We start from the raw sequence: 20,673 nt of genomic DNA on the forward strand, positions 1-20,673 counted from the left end.
CCGCGACCACCTCCTGTGGCAGTGAATTCTACATGTTAATCAACCTTTGGGTGAAGAAGTACTTTTTATCTGTTCTAACCAGATTGCTCAGCAATTTCATTAAATGCCCATGAGTTCTTGTATTGTGAGAAAGGGCAAAAAGTACTTCTTTCTCTACTTTCTCCATCCCATGCATTATCTTGTAAACCTCTATCATGTCACCCCGCAGTCGACGTTTCTCCAAGCTAAAAAGCCCCAAGCGTTTTAACCTTTCTTCATAGGGATAGTTTTCCAAACCTTTAATCATTCTAGTTGCCCTTTTCTGGACTTTCTCCAATGCTATAATATCCTTTTTGAGGTGTGGCAACCAGAACTGCACACAGTACTCCAAATGAGACCGCACCATCGATTTATACAGGGGCATTATGATACTGGCTGATTTGTTTTCAATTCCCTTCCTAATAATTCCCAGCATGGCGTTGGCCTTTTTTATTGCAATCACACACTGTCTTGACATTTTCAGTGAGTTATCTACCACGACCCCAAGATCTCTCTCTTGGTCAGTCTCTGCCAGTTCGCAGTGAATAGATATATACACTGTGGCTAATAGCCACTGATGAACCTCTGCTCCATATTTTTATCCAATCCCCTTTTGAAGCTGTCTATGCTTGCAGCCGCCACCACCTCCTGTGGCAGTGAATTCCACATGTTAATCACCCTTTGGGTGAAGAAGTACTTCCTTTTATCCCGACTGCTCATCAATTTCATTGAATGCCCACGAGTTCTTGTACTGTGAGAAAGGGAGAAAAGTACTTCTTTCTCAACTTTCTCCGTCCCATGCATAATCTTGTAAACCTCTCTCATGTCACCCCACAGTTGACATTTCTCCAAGCTAAAGAGCCCCAAGCGTTTTAACCTTTCTTCATAGGGAAAGTGTTCCAGCCCTTTAATCATTCTAGTTACCCTTTTCTGCACTTTTTCCAGTGCTATAATATCCTGTTTGAGGTGCGGTGACCAGAATTGTACACAGTATTCCAAATGGGACCTCATTCCAAATGAGTATTCCAAATTAGTTTGTTGTCTCCTCCATCTCCTCTTCATCCTGGCAGCACTTGAGTGGGCATCTCTCCTGACACACTTAGTAGCCATCCAAAGTTGTTCAAGCACTGGAATTAGGCTGGTTTCCAAAATAGTCTGGTCTCTGCTTCTGTCTGGAGAAGGGGGCCAGGAGAAAAGTGTGACTCTTCTCTGGATGAAAGACATGTTACCTCCACCCTGCTTCTTCAAGGAGAAAGAACTTCCAAGGGATACTGTTTTCTTGGGTTGGTTCCCCTTGGAAGGAGAAAGCCCTGGTGCCTTCTGGTGCCTTAGTACTCTACAAATACAGTAGAAGACAGGATACAGGATGATCTTGACAGGCTGGAAAACTGGGCTAAAACCAATAAAATGAATTTTAACAGGGATAAATGTGAAGTTCTGCATTTAGGTAGGAAAAACACAATGCATGGTTATAGGATGGGGGAGACTTGTCTTAGCAGTAGTATGTGCGAAAAGGATCTAGCCCAGAGATCTTGGTGGATCATATGCTGAACATGAGTCAACAGTGTGATGCATTGGCTAAAAAGGCAAATGCAATTTTGGGCAGTATCGGCAGAAGTAGAGTGTCCAGATCACGTGAAGTGATGGTATCGCTTTACTCTGCTCTGGTAAGACCTCACCTGGAGTCTTGTGTTCAGTTTTGGGCACCACATTTTAAGAAAGATATAGACAAGCTGGAATGGGTCCAGAGGAGGGTGACGAAGATGGTGAGGGGTCTGGAGACCAAGACCTAGGAGGAAAGGTTGAAGGAGCTGGGGATGTTTAGCCTGGAGAGGAGGCGGCTGAGAGGTGATATGATCACCATCTTCAAGTACTTGAAGGGCTGTCATACAGAGGATGGTGTGGAATTGTTTTCTGTGGCCCCAGAACCAATGGGTTGACATTAAATCAAGAGTTTCTGGCTCAATATTAGGAGGAACTTCCTGACGATTAGAGCGATTCCTCAGTGGAACAGGCTTCCTCGGGAGGTGGTGGGCTCTCCTTCCTTGGAGGTTTTTCAGCAGAGGCTAGATGGCCATCTGACAGCAATGCGGATCCTGTGAATTGAGGGGGAGGTATTTGTGAGTTTTTGAATTTAGGGGGAGGTATTTGTGAAGGGGGTTGGTCTAGATGACCCTGGAGGTCCCTTCCAACTCTATGATTCTTAGCTTTCATGACAGATATCCTGGCAGAGTTCAGCAAGGGTGGAAGACACATTCCTTGCTCCTCTCCCTCCACTGGGTGCTCGGACAGAGCTCCTGCCTAACGCTTGTCAGGCCTGTCAAAGAGATGGATACATGGGTTAAGGGTTCTCCAGTCCCTCTTCTCCTTTTGGGCCTAGCTTAAGAATTAGCTCCTCGGACAGACTTGGCCAACTAATGAGAGGCTGAACTTGCAACATCTTTAAAGAGCCAAACGGAGACACTTCACTTTCCCAAAGAACCAAGGAGGCATATCTCAATTAGGTTGGTTTGCAATCTAGAAAAATGACATTAGACCTGATTTACAAACCACAGTAAGCCCTTTTGTTCTAAACCAGGGAAATTCTCGTGTCTCTCCTTGCGTATATGAAGGTTTGCGATGTTCAGTGATGTATCTTCATTCTTTTATTTTCCATGTTACCATCTATGTTGTCTCCTTCCCCTCAGGGAGAAGCCTCTTCAGGGTAGAAGAAATTGGATTTATATCCCACTCTCTACTCCGAAGAGTCTCAGAGAGGCTCACAATCTCCTTTCCCTTCCTCCCCCACAACAGACACCCTGTGAGGTGGGTGGGGCTGGAGAGGGCTCTCACAGCAGCTGCCCTTTCAAGGACAACCTCTGCCAGAGCTATGGCTGACCCAAGGCCATGCTAGCAGGTGCAAGTGGAGGAGGGGGGAATCAAACCCGGTTCTCCCAGATAAGAGTCTGCACACGTAACCACTACACCAAACTGGGTCAAGCAACTAAAGCTATCTTTACACAGTCTGAGGTGACCCAGGAGGAAGAGATGGAAGAGCTAAACCCCGAAGGACCTAGAACTGGGAAGACAGCAAGTAAAGGCCTCCGTCCCACCCAAGCTGGTAGTGGTGCTGGATTCTGGGAAAGAGTTCTGCCAGAAATCCCACCTAAGTATACCATGTCCTCAGATGTATATTGCCAGCACTTCCGGCGGTTCCGCTATCATGAGGCCGATGGGCCCCGAGAGGTTTGCAGCCAGCTCCATGGACTTTGCAGCCAGTGGCTGAAGCCGGAGAGGCACACCAAGAAGCAGATCATGGACCTGGTGATCCTGGAGCAGTTCCTGACTCTCCTGCCCCAGGAAATGCAGGGCTGGGTCAGAGGATGTGGACCGGAGACCAGTTCCCAGGCGGTGGCCCTGGCCGAAGGTTTCCTCCTGAGCCAGGCAGAGGAGAAGAGGCAGGCAGAACAGGTGAGGGGATTCCCTCCAGGTGTGTATAATTCATGCAACAATATTGGGCCTTATCCTAAAGTTTCTGTGCTGGATAATTGCTGAAATGTTAATCATCCAAGGGGAAGATTTAGTGGCCTCGTTCAGCAGATACCTCCAGATAACTCACCAGCTCTGCTGATAGAAGGGTGCAGAACCTGGGAGTGGGGCAACATCCATTCATTCCTTAGTCTCTTTTCCATTCCATCTCTTACCGCTCTCCCTGGCTGCTGTTTCAGATGCAGGGACCACCTTTGGAGATGGAAGCTGCAATCCCTGAGGCGGAAGGAGCTTCCTTGGAGCAGGGGCAGAGGGTGCAGGCGGTGGAGCATGCCCAAGATGCCCTCTCCTGTGGTAAGGACTCCTTGTGTGCTAAGGACTCCACACGGTGCCTAGAAGCCATTGGGGCACACTGTGGATTTGATGGGTTGAGAGTTCATGTCAGGAACAGAATTAAATACTTCTTCACACAACACAGAGTTAATTTGCCACTAATTTTGATGCCTCTCAAAGGAGTTTGGACATATTCCCCAAGGGTTGTTACTCCCATTTATTAAAATATTCATATCTTACTTTCTTACATAAAGGAAACTCAAGGTGCCTGGGGAGGGGGAGGAACAGACAAACCTTGGCACAGCAATTCAGCATGGGAGCATCCAGTTTGGTGTAGTGGTTAAATGAGCAGACTCTTATCTGGGAGAACTGGCTTTGATTCCCCTCTCCTCCACTTGCAGATGCTGGAATGGCCTTGGGTCAGCCAGAGCTCTCTTATCTGGGAGAACCGGGTTGGATTCCCCACTCCTCCCCTTGCAGCTGCTGGAATGGCCTTGGGTCAGCCAGAGCTCTTTTATTTGGGAGAACCGGGTTTGATTCCCCACTCCTCCACTTGCAGCTGCTGGAATGGCCTTGGGTCAGCCATAGCTCTCTTATCTGGCAGAACCGGGTTTGATTCCCCACTCCTCCATTTGCAGCTGCTGGAATGGCCTTGGGTCAGCCATAGCTCTCTTATCTGGCAGAACCGGGTTTGATTCCCCACTCCTCCACTCGCAGCTGCTGGAATGGCCTTGGGTCAGCCATAGCTCTCTTATCTGGCAGAACCGGGTTTGATTCCCCACTCCTCCACTTGCAGCTGCTGGAATGGCCTTGGGTCAGCCAGAGCTCTCTTATCTGGGAGAACCAGGTTTGCTTCGCTACTCCTCCACTTGCATCTGCTGGAATGGCCTTGGGTCAGCCAGAGCTCTCTTATCTGGGAGAACTGGCTTTGATTCCCCTCTCCTCCACTTGCAGCTGCTGGAATTGGCTTTGGGTCAGCCATAGATCTCATAGACGACATTGGATTTATATTCCGCCCTCCACCCTGAATCTCAGAGTCTCAGAGCAGGCGAAGAAGACTGCAGATTTATACCCCACCCTTCTCTCTGAATCAGAGACTCAGAGCAGCTTACAATCTCCTATATCTTCTCCCCCCACAACAGACCCCCTCTGAGGTAGGTGGGGCTGAGAGGGCTCTCACAGCAGCTGCCCTTTCAAGGGCAACCTCTGCCAGGGCTATGGCTGACCCAAGGCCATTCCAGCAGGTTCAAGTGGAGGAGTGGGGAATCAAACCCGGTTCTCCCAGATAAGAGAGCTATGGCTGACCCAAGGCCATTCCAGCAGGTGCAAGTGGAGGAGTGGGGAATCAAACCCGGTTCTCCCAGATAAGAGAGCTATGGCTGACCCAAGGCCATTCCAGCAGCTGCAAGTGGAGGAGTGGGGAATCAAACCCGGTTCTCCCAGATAAGAGAGCTAGGGCTGACCCAAGACCATTCCAGCAGGTGCAAGGCGAGGAGTGGGGAATCAAACCCGGTTCTCCCAGATAAGAGAGCTATGGCTGACCCAAGGCTATTCCAGCAGGTGCAAGTGGAGGAGGGGGGAATCAAACCCGGTTCTCCCAGATAAGAGAGCTCTGGCTGACTCAAGACCATTCCAGCAGCTGCAAGTGGAGGAGTGGGGAATCAAACCCAGTTCTCCCAGATAAGAGAGCTATGGCTGACCCAAGGCTATTCCAGCAGGTGCAAGTGGAGGAGGGGGGAATCAAACCCGGTTCTCCCAGATAAGAGAGCTATGGCTGACCCAAGGCTATTCCAGCAGGTGCAAGTGGAGGAGGGGGGAATCAAACCCAGTTCTCCCAGATAAGAGAGCTATGGCTGACCCAAGGCTATTCCAGCAGGTGCAAGTGGAGGAGGGGGGAATCAAACCCGGTTCTCCCAGATAAGAGAGCTATGGCTGACCCAAGGCTATTCCAGCAGCTGCAAGTGGAGGAGTGGGGAATCAAACCCAGTTCTCCCAGATAAGAGAGCTATGGCTGACCCAAGGCTATTCCAGCAGCTGCAAGTGGAGGAGTGGGGAATCAAACCCGGTTCTCCCAGATAAGAGTCCGCACACTTAACCACCACACCAAACTGGTTAGGAGTTGTCCTTGAAAGGGCGGCTTCTGTAAGAGCTCTTTAAGCCCCACCTACCTCACAGGGTGTCTGTTATGGGGGAGGAAGATAAAGGAGATTGAGAGCTGCTCTGAGATTTGGAGTGGACGGCAGGATATAAATCCAATATCTTCTTCTTCTGTGGCAGCAGAGCTTAGGAAAACATTGTAGGGGCCAATAATAATGGGAAAATTTGGTGCCTCTGCTTCAGGCAAACCACTGTAGGAAATCAGGTCCTTGAGTAGTGATGGTGGGCTCTGGCTTATCACCCCCAGGAGCTTCAGAGAGGGGCTTGGGACAGATGTGGTATCATGTTAAGAACATAAGAGAAGCCATGTTGGACCAGGCCAATGGCCCATTCAGTCCAACACTCTGTGTCACATAAGAACATAAGAGAAGCCATGTTGGACCAGGCCAATGGCCCATCCAGTCCAACTCTCTGTGTCACATAAGAACATAAGAGAAGCCATGCTGGATCAGGCCAATGGCCCATTCAGTCCAACACTCTGTGTCACATAAGAACATAAGAGAAGCCATGTTGGATCAGGCCAATGGCCCATCCAGTCCAACTCTCTGTGTCACATAAGAACATAAGAGAAGCCATGCTGGATCAGGCCAATGGCCCATTCAGTCCAACACTCTGTGTCACATAAGAACATAAGAGAAGCCATGTTGGACCAGGCCAATGGCCCATCCAGTCCAACATTCTGTGTCACATAAGAACATAAGAGAAGCCATGTTGGACCAGGCCAATGGCCCATCCAGTCCAACTCTCTGTGTCACATAAGAACATAAGAGAAGCCATGCTGGATCAGGCCAATGGCCCATTCAGTCCAACACTCTGTGTCACATAAGAACATAAGAGAAGCCATGTTGGATCAGGCCAATGGCCCATCCAGTCCAACACTCTGTGTCACATAAAAACATAAGAGAAGCCATGTTGGACCAGGCCAATGGCCCATTCAGTCCAACACTCTGTGTCACATAAGAACATAAGAGAAGCCATGCTGGATCAGGCCAATGGCCCATTCAGTCCAACACTCTGTGTCACATAAGAACATAAGAGAAGCCATGTTGGACCAGGCCAATGGCCCATCCAGTCCAACATTCTGTGTCACATAAGAACATAAGAGAAGCCATGTTGGACCAGGCCAATGGCCCATCCAGTCCAACTCTCTGTGTCACATAAGAACATAAGAGAAGCCATGCTGGATCAGGCCAAAGGCCCATTCAGTCCAACACTCTGTGTCACATAAGAACATAAGAGAAGCCATGTTGGATCAGGCAAATGGCCCATCCAGTCCAACTCTCTGTGTCACATAAGAACATAAGAGAAGCCATGCTGGATCAGGCCAATGGCCCATTCAGTCCAACACTCTGTGTCACATAAGAACATAAGAGAAGCCATGTTGGACCAGGCCAATGGCCCATCCAGTCCAACATTCTGTGTCACATAAGAACATAAGAGAAGCCATGTTGGACCAGGCCAGTGGCCCATCCAGTCCAACTCTCTGTGTCACATAAGAACATAAGAGAAGCCATGTTGGATCAGGCCAATGGCCCATCCAGTCCAACTCTCTGTGTCACATAAGAACATAAGAGAAGCCATGTTGGATCAGGCCAATGGCCCATCCAGTCCAACTCTCTGTGTCACATAAGAACATAAGAGAAGCCATGTTGGACCAGGCCAATGGCCCATCCAGTCCAACATTCTGTGTCACATAAGAACATAAGAGAAGCCATGTTGGACCAGGCCAATGGCCCATCCAGTCCAACTCTCTGTGTCACATAAGAACATAAGAGAAGCCATGCTGGATCAGGCCAATGGCCCATTCAGTCCAACACTCTGTGTCACATAAGAACATAAGAGAAGCCATGTTGGATCAGGCCAATGGCCCATCCAGTCCAACACTCTGTGTCACATAAAAACATAAGAGAAGCCATGTTGGACCAGGCCAATGGCCCATTCAGTCCAACACTCTGTGTCACATAAGAACATAAGAGAAGCCATGCTGGATCAGGCCAATGGCCCATTCAGTCCAACACTCTGTGTCACATAAGAACATAAGAGAAGCCATGTTGGACCAGGCCAATGGCCCATCCAGTCCAACATTCTGTGTCACATAAGAACATAAGAGAAGCCATGTTGGACCAGGCCAATGGCCCATCCAGTCCAACTCTCTGTGTCACATAAGAACATAAGAGAAGCCATGCTGGATCAGGCCAATGGCCCATTCAGTCCAACACTCTGTGTCACATAAGAACATAAGAGAAGCCATGTTGGATCAGGCCAATGGCCCATCCAGTCCAACTCTCTGTGTCACATAAGAACATAAGAGAAGCCATGCTGGATCAGGCCAATGGCCCATTCAGTCCAACACTCTGTGTCACATAAGAACATAAGAGAAGCCATGTTGGATCAGGCCAATGGCCCATCCAGTCCAACTCTCTGTGTCACATAAGAACATAAGAGAAGCCATGCTGGATCAGGCCAATGGCCCATTCAGTCCAACACTCTGTGTCACATAAGAACATAAGAGAAGCCATGTTGGACCAGGCCAATGGCCAATCCAGTCCAACATTCTGTGTCACATAAGAACATAAGAGAAGCCATGTTGGACCAGGCCAATGGCCCATCCAGTCCAACTCTCTGTGTCACATAAAAACATAAGAGAAGCCATGTTGGACCAGGCCAATGGCCCATTCAGTCCAACACTCTGTGTCACATAAGAACATAAGAGAAGCCATGCTGGATCAGGCCAATGGCCCATTCAGTCCAACACTCTGTGTCACATAAGAACATAAGAGAAGCCATGTTGGACCAGGCCAATGGCCCATCCAGTCCAACATTCTGTGTCACATAAGAACATAAGAGAAGCCATGTTGGACCAGGCCAATGGCCCATCCAGTCCAACTCTCTGTGTCACATAAGAACATAAGAGAAGCCATGCTGGATCAGGCCAATGGCCCATTCAGTCCAACACTCTGTGTCACATAAGAACATAAGAGAAGCCATGTTGGATCAGGCCAATGGCCCATCCAGTCCAACTCTCTGTGTCACATAAGAACATAAGAGAAGCCATGCTGGATCAGGCCAATGGCCCATTCAGTCCAACACTCTGTGTCACATAAGAACATAAGAGAAGCCATGTTGGATCAGGCCAATGGCCCATCCAGTCCAACTCTCTGTGTCACATAAGAACATAAGAGAAGCCATGCTGGATCAGGCCAATGGCCCATTCAGTCCAACACTCTGTGTCACATAAGAACATAAGAGAAGCCATGTTGGACCAGGCCAATGGCCCATCCAGTCCAACATTCTGTGTCACATAAGAACATAAGAGAAGCCATGTTGGACCAGGCCAATGGCCCATCCAGTCCAACTCTCTGTGTCACATAAGAACATAAGAGAAGCCATGCTGGATCAGGCCAATGGCCCATTCAGTCCAACACTCTGTGTCACATAAGAACATAAGAGAAGCCATGTTGGATCAGGCCAATGGCCCATCCAGTCCAACACTCTGTGTCACATAAAAACATAAGAGAAGCCATGTTGGACCAGGCCAATGGCCCATTCAGTCCAACACTCTGTGTCACATAAGAACATAAGAGAAGCCATGCTGGATCAGGCCAATGGCCCATTCAGTCCAACACTCTGTGTCACATAAGAACATAAGAGAAGCCATGTTGGACCAGGCCAATGGCCCATCCAGTCCAACATTCTGTGTCACATAAGAACATAAGAGAAGCCATGTTGGACCAGGCCAATGGCCCATCCAATCCAACTCTCTGTGTCACATAAGAACATAAGAGAAGCCATGCTGGATCAGGCCAAAGGCCCATTCAGTCCAACACTCTGTGTCACATAAGAACATAAGAGAAGCCATGTTGGATCAGGCAAATGGCCCATCCAGTCCAACTCTCTGTGTCACATAAGAACATAAGAGAAGCCATGCTGGATCAGGCCAATGGCCCATTCAGTCCAACACTCTGTGTCACATAAGAACATAAGAGAAGCCATGTTGGACCAGGCCAATGGCCCATCCAGTCCAACATTCTGTGTCACATAAGAACATAAGAGAAGCCATGTTGGACCAGGCCAATGGCCCATCCAGTCCAACTCTCTGTGTCACATAAGAACATAAGAGAAGCCATGCTGGATCAGGCCAATGGCCCATTCAGTCCAACACTCTGTGTCACATAAGAACATAAGAGAAGCCATGTTGGATCAGGCCAATGGCCCATCCAGTCCAACTCTCTGTGTCACATAAGAACATAAGAGAAGCCATGCTGGATCAGGCCAATGGCCCATTCAGTCCAACACTCTGTGTCACATAAGAACATAAGAGAAGCCATGTTGGACCAGGCAAATGGCCCATCCAGTCCAACATTCTGTGTCACATAAGAACATAAGAGAAGCCATGTTGGACCAGGCCAGTGGCCCATCCAGTCCAACTCTCTGTGTCACATAAGAACATAAGAGAAGCCATGTTGGATCAGGCCAATGGCCCATCCAGTCCAACATTCTGTGTCACATAAGAACATAAGAGAAGCCATGTTGGACCAGGCCAATGGCCCATCCAGTCCAACTCTCTGTGTCACATAAGAACAAGAGAAGCCATGTTGGATCAGGCCAATGGCCCATCCAGTCCAACTCTCTGTGTCACATAAGAACATAAGAGAAGCCATGTTGGATCAGGCCAATGGCCCATCCAGTCCAACTCTCTGTGTCACATAAGAACATAAGAGAAGCCATGCTGGATCAGGCCAATGGCCCATTCAGTCCAACACTCTGTGTCACATAAGAACATAAGAGAAGCCATGTTGGACCAGGCCAATGGCCCATCCAGTCCAACATTCTGTGTCACATAAGAACATAAGAGAAGCCATGTTGGACCAGGCCAATGGCCCATCCAGTCCAACTCTCTGTGTCACATAAGAACATAAGAGAAGCCATGTTGGATCAGGCCAATGGCCCATCCAGTCCAACTCTCTGTGTCACATAAGAACATAAGAGAAGCCATGTTGGATCAGGCCAATGGCCCATCCAGTCCAACACTCTGTGTCACGTAAGAACATAAGAGATGCCATGTTGGATCAGGCCAATGGCCCATTCAGTCCAACACTCTGTGTCACGTAAGAACATAAGAGAAGCCATGTTGGATCAGGCCAATGGCCCATTCAGTCCAACACTCTGTGTCACGTAAGAACATAAGAGAAGCCATGTTGGATCAGGCCAATGGCCCATTCAGTCCAACACTCTGAGTCACATAAGAACATAAGAGAAGCCATGTTGGATCAGGGCAATGGCCCATCCAGTCCAACACTCTGTGTCACATAAGAACATAAGAGAAGCCATGTTGGATCAGGTCAATGGCCCATCCAGTCCAACACTCTTTGTCACACAGTAGCCAAAAAAAACCCCAGGTGCCATCAGGAGGTCCGTCAGTGGGGCCAGGACACTAGAAGCTCTCCCACTGTTGCTTCCCCAAGCACCAAGAATAAAGAGCAGCACTTGCCCCAGACAGAGAGTTCCAACCATACGCTCTGGCTAAATAAGAACATAAATAAGAACATGTTGATGTTGCTTGCCATGAAAAACTCTGAAAATTCATCCACATTACTCTCAAGTCCCCATATGTGCTCACGACACATCTCGGCCAAATGGGACATCATTTCCACCCTCCTCTTTCCGTCCCCCCAGGCCAGACGCAGGTCTCAAAAGCCTGAGAGCATACCTGGCGCTTCTCTTCTGCTTACCTTTCTTCTTTGTCTCAGGAACCGGCAGTGGAGAGATGCTGTTGAGCCGTCGTCTTTTCAGAGGTGTGGAAACAACAGCTATATACCCAGTCCAGGTAGGAGAGATGAGATGAGCTGGGAATAGCTTGACTCCCTCCCCCTTTCTCAGGGCAGCTATTGCTCCTACAGTTTCCACAAGGTGCCTGGGTGAGAGATCTTCTGAACACTGATCCCTTGTTTGACACCTTTACCCATCCCAAGCAATACCTCCTGTACCTGCCCAGACTACTCCCTTCCAGTGTGCAACCTCTGCCTGGCGTGATCTCTGAAGAGGAGGGCATCTTCTTGTTCTTCCAGGGTCCCTTTTCCTTTGAGGAGGTGTCCGTCTCTTTCACGGAGGCAGAGTGGGCCCTGCTGGATCCGGGACAAAGAGCTCTGTACGGGGAAGTCATGCTGGAGAACTACGGGAATGTGACCTTTCTGAGTAAGGATCTTTCATGGGTGCCAAAGGTGCAAATTGCTTCCACCGGGGTGAGGAATGAATCCAAATACTGAATAGCACTATGCCATTTTGAGGCCTTTCCCACTACTTGGGGAGGGGCTGTGGCTCCGTAGCAGAGCATCTGCTTGGCAGGCGGAAGGTTCCAGGCTCAATTCCTGGCAGCATCTCCAGTGAAAAGGATCAGGTAGGAGGTGAAGAGGAAGACCTCTCCCTGAGACCCTGGAGAGCTGCTGGCAAGCTAAATGGACAATACTAACTTCAGTGGACCAAAGGTCTGATTGCATCTAAGGCAGCTTCCAAACCAGAGAAGGCGTCCTGGCCTGAGGCAAAGGTGGGGATGAAACGCCCTCAGAAAGACTCTGGAAGGTGCCAGATCCTCTGGAAGGTGCCAGCCTTTACCACACACTCTTTCCTCTAGACGGGATTACAAACATCTGCTCTGCGTGTGATTTGGAAATGAGCCTGTCAAGAACTGAAGCCTTAGTTCCCACGGGTCACTAATCCTGAGTAGCGACCAGTTCAGTCAGTGCATGTGGAGAGTGAACGCAAGTAAACCAGACCCCTTTTATAAAAATATAAATATATGTAAATATATAACGGTTCACTAAGGTTTTAAAAATAGGACCAACCAATCAAGGGTCCTCCTTGATGGAATTTTCCAGAGGCTGTCTACAATCTCCTGATCATGAACATATGAAGCTGCCTTCTACTGAATCAGACCCTTGGTCCATCAAAGTCAGTATTGCCTTCTCAGACTGGCAGCAGCTCTCCAGGGTCTCAAGCTGAGGTTTTTCTCACCTATTTGCCTGGACCCTTTTTTGGAGATGCCAGGGATTGAACCTGGGACCGTCTGCTTCCCAAGCAGATGCTCTACCACTGAGCCACTGTCCCTCCCGTCTCCCTCTTGGTCACACAGAAGTATAAAGGTTATCACGATTAACCAATGGCCACATTCTGGAGTCTGGCCTTGGGGAAATGTAAGGATGCTAGCTGCAGGGAGATGCAAATCACGAACACCTGTAAATCAGACCAGGCCACTTAATAATCACTGTAACCCTTGGGGGAACCAAGGTGTTTTGTCTCACAGTGCCATTCCCCTTATACTTGTGGAGTTAGTGGGCTTTGATCTTGACCCAGCTTCTTGACTCCCTCAAGAGCCATAGATGAGCTGGAATGGGTCCAGAGGAGGGCGACGAAGATGGTGAGGGGTCTGGAGACCAAGTCCTATGAGGACAGGTTGAAGGAGCTGGGGATGTTTAGCCTGGAGAGGAGGCGGCTGAGAGGTGAGAGGATGACCATCTTCAGGTACTTGAAGGGCTGTCATAGAGAGGATGGGGTGGAAGGTAGGAGCAGAACCAATGGGTTGAAATTAAATCAAAAGCGTTTCCGGCTCAACATGAGGAAGAACTTCCTGACCATTAGAGCAATTCCTCAGTGGAGCAGGCTTCCTCGGGAGGTGGTGGGCTCTCCTTCCTTGGAGGTTTTTCAACAGGGGCTAGATGGCCATCTTGACAGTGATGAAGATCCTGTGAATTTAGGGGGAGGGGTTTGTGAGTTTCCTGCATTCTGCAGGGTGTTGGACTAGATGACCCTAGAGGTCCCTTCCAACTCTATGATTCTATGACCTTTTTCTCAGAAGGTGTTTCTGAACCTCCAGATTTCAGGCCCTGCCTCCTTTCCCAGCGGGATGTATGACTGTGCAAAACAAAAAGTTGCTGAAAAGTGAGTCTGAAATTCCCCATGGCTGTGTCTTGCCTTTGACATAACACTGAAGGTTACCCCCTCTCAACCAGCTCATTTGAGAAGGAAATATGCCATTGTGATGATATTTCATTTCATTGCAATGGCTTATTTCCTTCTCAAATGAGCTGGCTGAGAGGGGGTATCCTTCAGTGTTATGTCAAAGGGACAGGCAAGACACAGCCATGGGGAATTTTAGACTCACTTTTCAGCAACTTTTTGTTTTGCACAGTCATACTTCCCGCTGGGAAAGGAGGCAGGGCCAGAAATCTGCAGGTTCAGAAACCCCTTCTGGGAAAAAGGTCCTATGGCTCTTGAGGGAGTGCGAAAGGAAAGGAAAGGTCCCCTGTGCAAGCACCAGTCGTTTCCGACTCTGTGGTGACGTTGCTTTCACAACGTTTTCATGGCAGACTTTTTACGGGGTGGTTTGCCATTGCCTTCCCCAGTCTTTTACACTTTCCCCCCAGCAAGCTGGGGACTCATTTTACCGACCTCGGAAGGATGGAAGGCTGAGTCAACCTTGGGCCGGCTACCTGAACCCAGCTTCCACCGGAATCGAACTCAGGTTGTGAGCAGAGAGTTCAGATCACAGTGCTGCAGTATTGCTGCTTTACCACTCTGCGCCACGGGAATAGTATTCTGGGGAAAGGTGGAGGGGTGGTTAAGATCAGCCAAGCTGGATGAGGCCAAAGGGCAGTCAATCCTTTCTTCCTGCAGGCATAGAGATGTCTTTGGGCCTCACCTGCTCGCCCAGGTGCTAACAGGATCTCTCTCTCTCTCTGTTTTTATTCCAGCAGGGGATGATCAGAGGAATGGGGAGTCTGAGGAACTTTATCAGCAGATTCCGGAGAGCGTTAAAAACGACTTGAAAGAAAAAGTCAGGAATCAAGGCAGCCCTACCAGAACGAAAGGGAGTCGTATAGTTGAGAAGAGAGATGGAAGACTGAGTAAGGAATATTTGCCAAAGGACAGGATAATGAATGCGAATAAATTGGTTCCGTGTGGAAAGTACATCAGAAATAGATCACACCTCGTCATGCACCAAAAAAAGCATAGAAATGAGGAACCATTTGGATGCTTGGTGTGTGGAAAGAAATTCAGTTGGAACGGCAATCTTAGGGAGCATCTAAAAATCCACACCGGGGAGAAACCTTTTGAATGCATGGAGTGCGGAAAGAGATTCAGTCAGAGTGGGAAGCTTCAACTCCATCAAAGAAACCACACAGGGGAGAAACCTTTTGAATGTTCTGAGTGTGGAAAGAGCTTCAGTCAGAGTTGGAGTCTTCAAATGCATCAGAGAACCCACACAGGGGAGAAACCATTTGAATGTTCAGAGTGTGGAAAGAGATTCACTCAGAGTTGGAGTCTTCAAATGCATCAGAGAACCCACACAGGGGAGAAACCATTTGAATGTTCAGAGTGTGGAAAGAGATTCAGTCAGAGTGGCAGTCTTCAAATGCATCAGAGAACCCACACAGGGGAGAAACCTTTTGAATGTTCAGAGTGCGGAAAGAGATTCAGTCAGAGTGTCAGTCTTCAAATGCATCAGAGAACCCATACAGGGGAGAAACCATTTGAATGTTCAGAGTGTGGAAAGAGATTCAGTCAGATTGGCGGTCTTCAACAGCATCGAAGAAATCACACAGGGGAGAGACCTTTTGAATGCTCAGAGTGTGGGAAAAGATTCAGTCGGAAAGTCACCCTTCAATATCATCAGAGAACCCACACAGGGGAGAAACCATTTGAATGTTCAGAGTGTGGAAAGAGATTCCGTCGAAGTGACAATCTTAAACTACATCAGAGCAACCACACAGGGGAAAAAGGTTTTGAATGCATGGAGTGTGGAAAGAGATTCAGTCAGAGTGGCAATCTTCTACAACATCAGAGAACACATGCTGGGGAGAAACCTTTTGAGTGCTCAGAGTGTGGAAAGAGATTCAGTCAAAGTGGCCATCTCCAGCATCATCAGAGAAACCACACTGGGGAGAAACCTTTTGAATGCTTAGAGTGTGGAAAGAGATTCAGTCGGAATGACAGTCTTCAAGAGCATCAGAGAACCCACACAGGGGAGAAACCTTTTGTGTGCTCAGAGTGTGGAAAGCGATTCAGTCAGCGTAAGACACTTAAACGCCATCGAAGAACCCACACAGGGGAGAAACCATTTGAATGTTCAGAGTGTGGAAAGAGATTCATTCATAGAGGCACTCTTCAACATCATCAGAGAACCCACACAGGGGAGAAGCCTTTTGAATGCTCAGAGTGTGGGAAGAGATTCAGTATGAGTGGCCATCTTCAGAATCATCAGAGAACCCACACAGGGGAGAAACTTTTTGAATGCTCAGAGTGTGGAAAGAGATTCAGTAGGAGTGGCCATCTTCAATATCATCAGAGAACCCACATGGGGGAGAAACCATTTGAATGCTCAGAGTGTGGAAAGAGATTTACTCCGAGTAGCAATCTTCAACATCATCAGAGAGTTCACATGGGAGAAACATTTTGAATGTTCATAGTGTGGAAAGAGATTCAGTTGGCGTGGCCAGCTTCAAATAAATCAATGTACCCACACAGGGGAGAAACTGTTTGTTTGTGTGCTCAGAGTATGGAGAGAGATTCAGTACACGTTATAGTCTTCAAAGACATCATAGAACCCACACAGACAAGAAACCTTTTGAGTGCTCAGAGTGTGGAAAGAGATTCAAGTTGTAGTGGTTATCTTCAACTCCATTGAAGAACGCACACTGAGGAGAAACTTTCTGAATGGAGAATCTTTTGAACTCTGAGTGTTCAGGTTCAGCTTGTCAGTGGCCCGAAGAAAAGCTTTTTGGCACAAATTTTAATGAAACCTCAAAAAGATTCCACAGAGAAGGAAACAAGGGTGGGCAGTGGTATCTCCAGGTCAAAGATTCTGCTGATCTCTCTATTAGAATCGAAGAGTCCACCCAAGGGAGGAATCTCATCAATTCTCTGTATGTGGGAAGAGCCGTAGGTGCAAATCTAACTTCCATGTTCTTCAGAGAATCCATTGAAGGGTGAAACTTCCTTATATCTGGTTCTGATGAGGTTCTTCAAAGGATCTGGCGTTGGAAGTTCAGAAAAGCTGAGAACATAGTTAAACAAGAAGGACACTTTAATGCTTGTCCCCCTCTGTGAAACTTGCTACTTCAGGTTATCTGCCAGCTTGTCTGACATCTTCAAAACTGACAAAAGGAATAGTGAAGCAAGGAATAGTGAAGCAATTGTGACAAACAACTACAACCTCTCTACTGCTGGCATATATATGTCATGACCAGTGTTCCCTCTAATTGAGTTAGTGTGAGCTAGCTCACAGATTTTTAGCCTCCAGCTCACACATTTTTGTCCTAGCTCAGGAAGGATGACCCCAGAGCAAACTAATTTATGCGGTAGCTCACAGCTTTAATGCCAGTAGTGTCAGCAAAGGGTTCATTGAAGTTTCAAAAATGATCAGACTTGTCTTTGTTCAAAAAACTAAGTTTCATTTATTGATTACAACAATGTTACTCTCTACATGGATTCATTGAAACTGATAACGGATAGCTCAAACCATTGGTATTTATGAATACACTTCAAAGACAGGAGCTTTAAACTATTTCTCATAATAAAACTACAATCGGCCCTGCAAGTGATACTTTCACACGCTGCTTATCTCCCACCGGGGACGGCTACATTTCCCTCCTGGTGATGTCCTTGCTCTTGCCTGGGAGTCACCAGAGCGGCTGGCTGAGTGCTTTGCACTTCAAAGACTTCACGGGCCTTTGGAGTTTTGGCAACCTCCATTCCCACCCCTCCTTCCTCTGCTGCAGGGCACAGGTATTAGTACACTAGCATATTATTCAGCAATGGGGTTGGTAGGCATGGATTAAACACAATTACAAATCATAACTGACTTCAATGAAACATTGCCTGACAAGTAGCTCACAACTTTAATGCCAGTAGCTCACAGCTTTAATCAGTAGCGCACAAAGGAGAATTTTTGCTCGTGACTAGCCAGCATCCTTAATTCACAAACATTTTTATCTGAGAAGCAGTTCTAGAGAGGCAGTTCTCAACCCTGATCCCTCCCTAGTCCAGCCTGCTGTGAGCCTTTTGGCCCTGCAGCGCTTTCTGGCAGTAGGATTAATTGGGCTGGAAGGAAAAGGTTGTGTCCCCTAGCCCAACAGGTCAGTAAGTTCTAAGGGGTCAGGGCACCCCTCCCCCACAACATCCAGTATCGTGGAAATGGACCAGTATTCATGGGGTTGGCAGGGGGAACTTGATCTCGCTTGTCCTCCTCACCCCACCTGATTCTCCCAGAGAAAGGGAGAAGTAAGATTCCCTCCTCCTGTTCTGAACACCACCACCTCTGCCGCCACCCCTTTCTGTGAGTTGGAAATGACCAAGACTAAGATCTGGAAGAAGCCTTACTCCACACATCTTCCTTGATTATTAAGTATCACAATGCCCCTGTATAAATCGATGGTGCGGTCTCATTTGGAACACTGTGCACAATTCTGGTCACCGCACCTCAAAAAAGGATATTATAGCATTGGAAAAAGTCCAGAAAAGGGCAACTAGAATGATTAAAGGGTTGGAACACTTTCCCTATGAAGAAAGGGAAAGAGCTTGGGGCTCTTTAGCTTGGAGAAACACCTACTGTGGGGTGACATGATAGAGGTTTACAAGATTATGCATGGGATGGAGAAGGTAGAGAAAGAAGTACTTTTCTCCCTTTCTCACAATACAAGAACTTGTGGGCATTCAATGAAATTGCTGAGCAGTCAGGTTAAAACGGATAAAAGGAAGTCCTTCTTCACCCAAAGGGTGATTAACATGTGGAATTCACTGCCACAGGAGGTGGTGGTGGCTACAAGCATAGCCAGCTTCAAGAGGGGTTTGGATAAAAATATGGAGCAGAGGTCCATCAGTGGCTATTAGCCACAGTGTGTGTGTGTGTGTGTATACACACACACACACACATATTGGCCACTGTGTGACACAGAGTGTTGGACTGGATGGGCCATTGGCCTGGTCCAACATGGCTTCTCTTATGTTCCTCCACAGAGCCCCTTTTAAACTCCTCTATTGAGAGTGTGTCTTTATGACTCAAACTGAGAATATTCTCCCTTTCATCTCCCATGTATCTGCATTAGAGTTGGTAACAACAGGCCCAAAATATCCTGTCTCATTCCCAGACAGTGTGTTGAAATGTGGATCTGAAGAGATGCAAAGCATCCCATAATGCCCCTGTTGAAAGGACAGCACACTTTTTCCCACCAGGTGCTTGGCAACCCTAGATTAAGTATTTATGAGTCAGACAAAACAAAACTTAGCTGAGGAAGATTCATAGCTCATTCAAGCTATTATTGTTTGTATCAGGTAAATCAGTCTTTGTGTTTTCTGTGCTTTCAGGGGTTTTTAATGAGTTGGGCTTCATTAAATGTGTCAAAGGTTAGCGCAGCGTGTATTTTTTAATTAAACATTTTTATTGAAAGATATATTGCAATATTACAAAGCAGAATCCTGGCCACAGTTTGTTTAAAATTAGAGACCATCTTTCTAACAAATTGGCTTGTGTCTGATTGTTCTCGGTTCTTGCAATGCAAACTGAAATCTTATCCAGAATACATTATTCTTTGAATTTGTGAAGCCACAGTTTTAAGGCACTATAGTAGAAAGCCAAAAGAACACTAAGTAAAAACCATCAAGCAGCATTAATTTAGTTAAACTAGCAACATTACAGAGTTTTTAGTAATCAGTTTGGTGTAGTGATTAAGTGCACGGACTCTTATCTGGGAGAACCGGGTTTGATTCCCAACTCCTCCACTTGCAGCTGCTCGAATGGCCTTGGGTCAGCCAGAGCTCTTATCTGGGAGAACCGGGTTTGATTCCTCACTCCTACGTTTGCAGCTGCTAGAATGTCCTTGGGTCAGCCATAGCTCTCTTATCTGGGAGAACCAGGGTTGATTCCCCACTCCTCCACTGGTACCTGCTGGAATGCCCTTGGGTCAGCCATAGCTCTCTTATCTGGGAGAACCGGGTTTGATTCTCCACTCCTCCGCTTGCAGCTGCTGGAATGGCCTTGGGTCAGCAAGAGCTCTCTTATCTGGGAGAACCGGGTATGATTCCCCACTCCTCCACTTGCAGCTGCTGGAATGGCCTTGGGTCAGCCAGAGCTCTCTTATCTGGGAGAACCGGGTTTGATTCCCCACTCCTCCACTTGCAGCTGCTGGAATGGCCTTGGGTCAGCCATAGCTCTCTTATCTGGGAGAACCGGGTTCGATTCCCCACTCCTCCTCTTGCAGCTGCTGCAATGGCCTTGGGTCAGCCATAGCTCTCTTATCTGGGAGAACCGGGTTTGATTCCCCTCTCCTCCACTTGCAGCTGCTGGAATGGCCTTGGGTCAGCCATAGCTCTCTTATCTGGGAGAACCGGGTTCGATTCCCCACTCCTGCACTTGCAGCTGCTGGAATGGCCTTGGGTCAGCCATAGCTCTTTTGTCTGGGAGAACCGGGTTCGATTCCCCACTCCTCCACTTGCAGCTGCTGGAATGGCCTTGGGTCAGCCAGAGTTCTCTTATCTGGGAGAACCGGGTTTGATTCCCCACTCCTCCACTTGCAGCTGCTGGAATGGCCTTGGGTCAGCCAGAGCTCTCTTATTTGGGAGAACCGGGATTGATTCCCCACTCGTCCCCTTGCAGCTGCTAGCATGGCCTTGGGTCAGCCATAGCTCTGGCAGAGGTCATCCTTG

At 47.9% G+C, this 20,673-nt stretch overlaps 1 protein-coding gene across 1 annotated transcript; it reads left to right on the forward strand.

Moving 5' to 3' along the window:
- Positions 1–12,137: 12,137 nt before the first annotated feature.
- Positions 12,138–16,381, forward strand: LOC132571559 (zinc finger protein OZF-like; the record flags this gene model as incomplete). Its single annotated transcript, XM_060238358.1, has 2 exons — positions 12,138–12,171; positions 14,724–16,381. Coding segments are annotated over exons 1-2 (1,692 nt in total), but the record flags the coding sequence as incomplete, so codon positions are not given.
- Positions 16,382–20,673: the final 4,292 nt, after the last annotated feature.

The sequence above is a fragment of the Heteronotia binoei genome, chromosome 5 (assembly GCF_032191835.1).
Source record: "Heteronotia binoei isolate CCM8104 ecotype False Entrance Well chromosome 5, APGP_CSIRO_Hbin_v1, whole genome shotgun sequence".
Taxonomy (NCBI): Eukaryota; Metazoa; Chordata; class Lepidosauria; order Squamata; family Gekkonidae; genus Heteronotia; species Heteronotia binoei.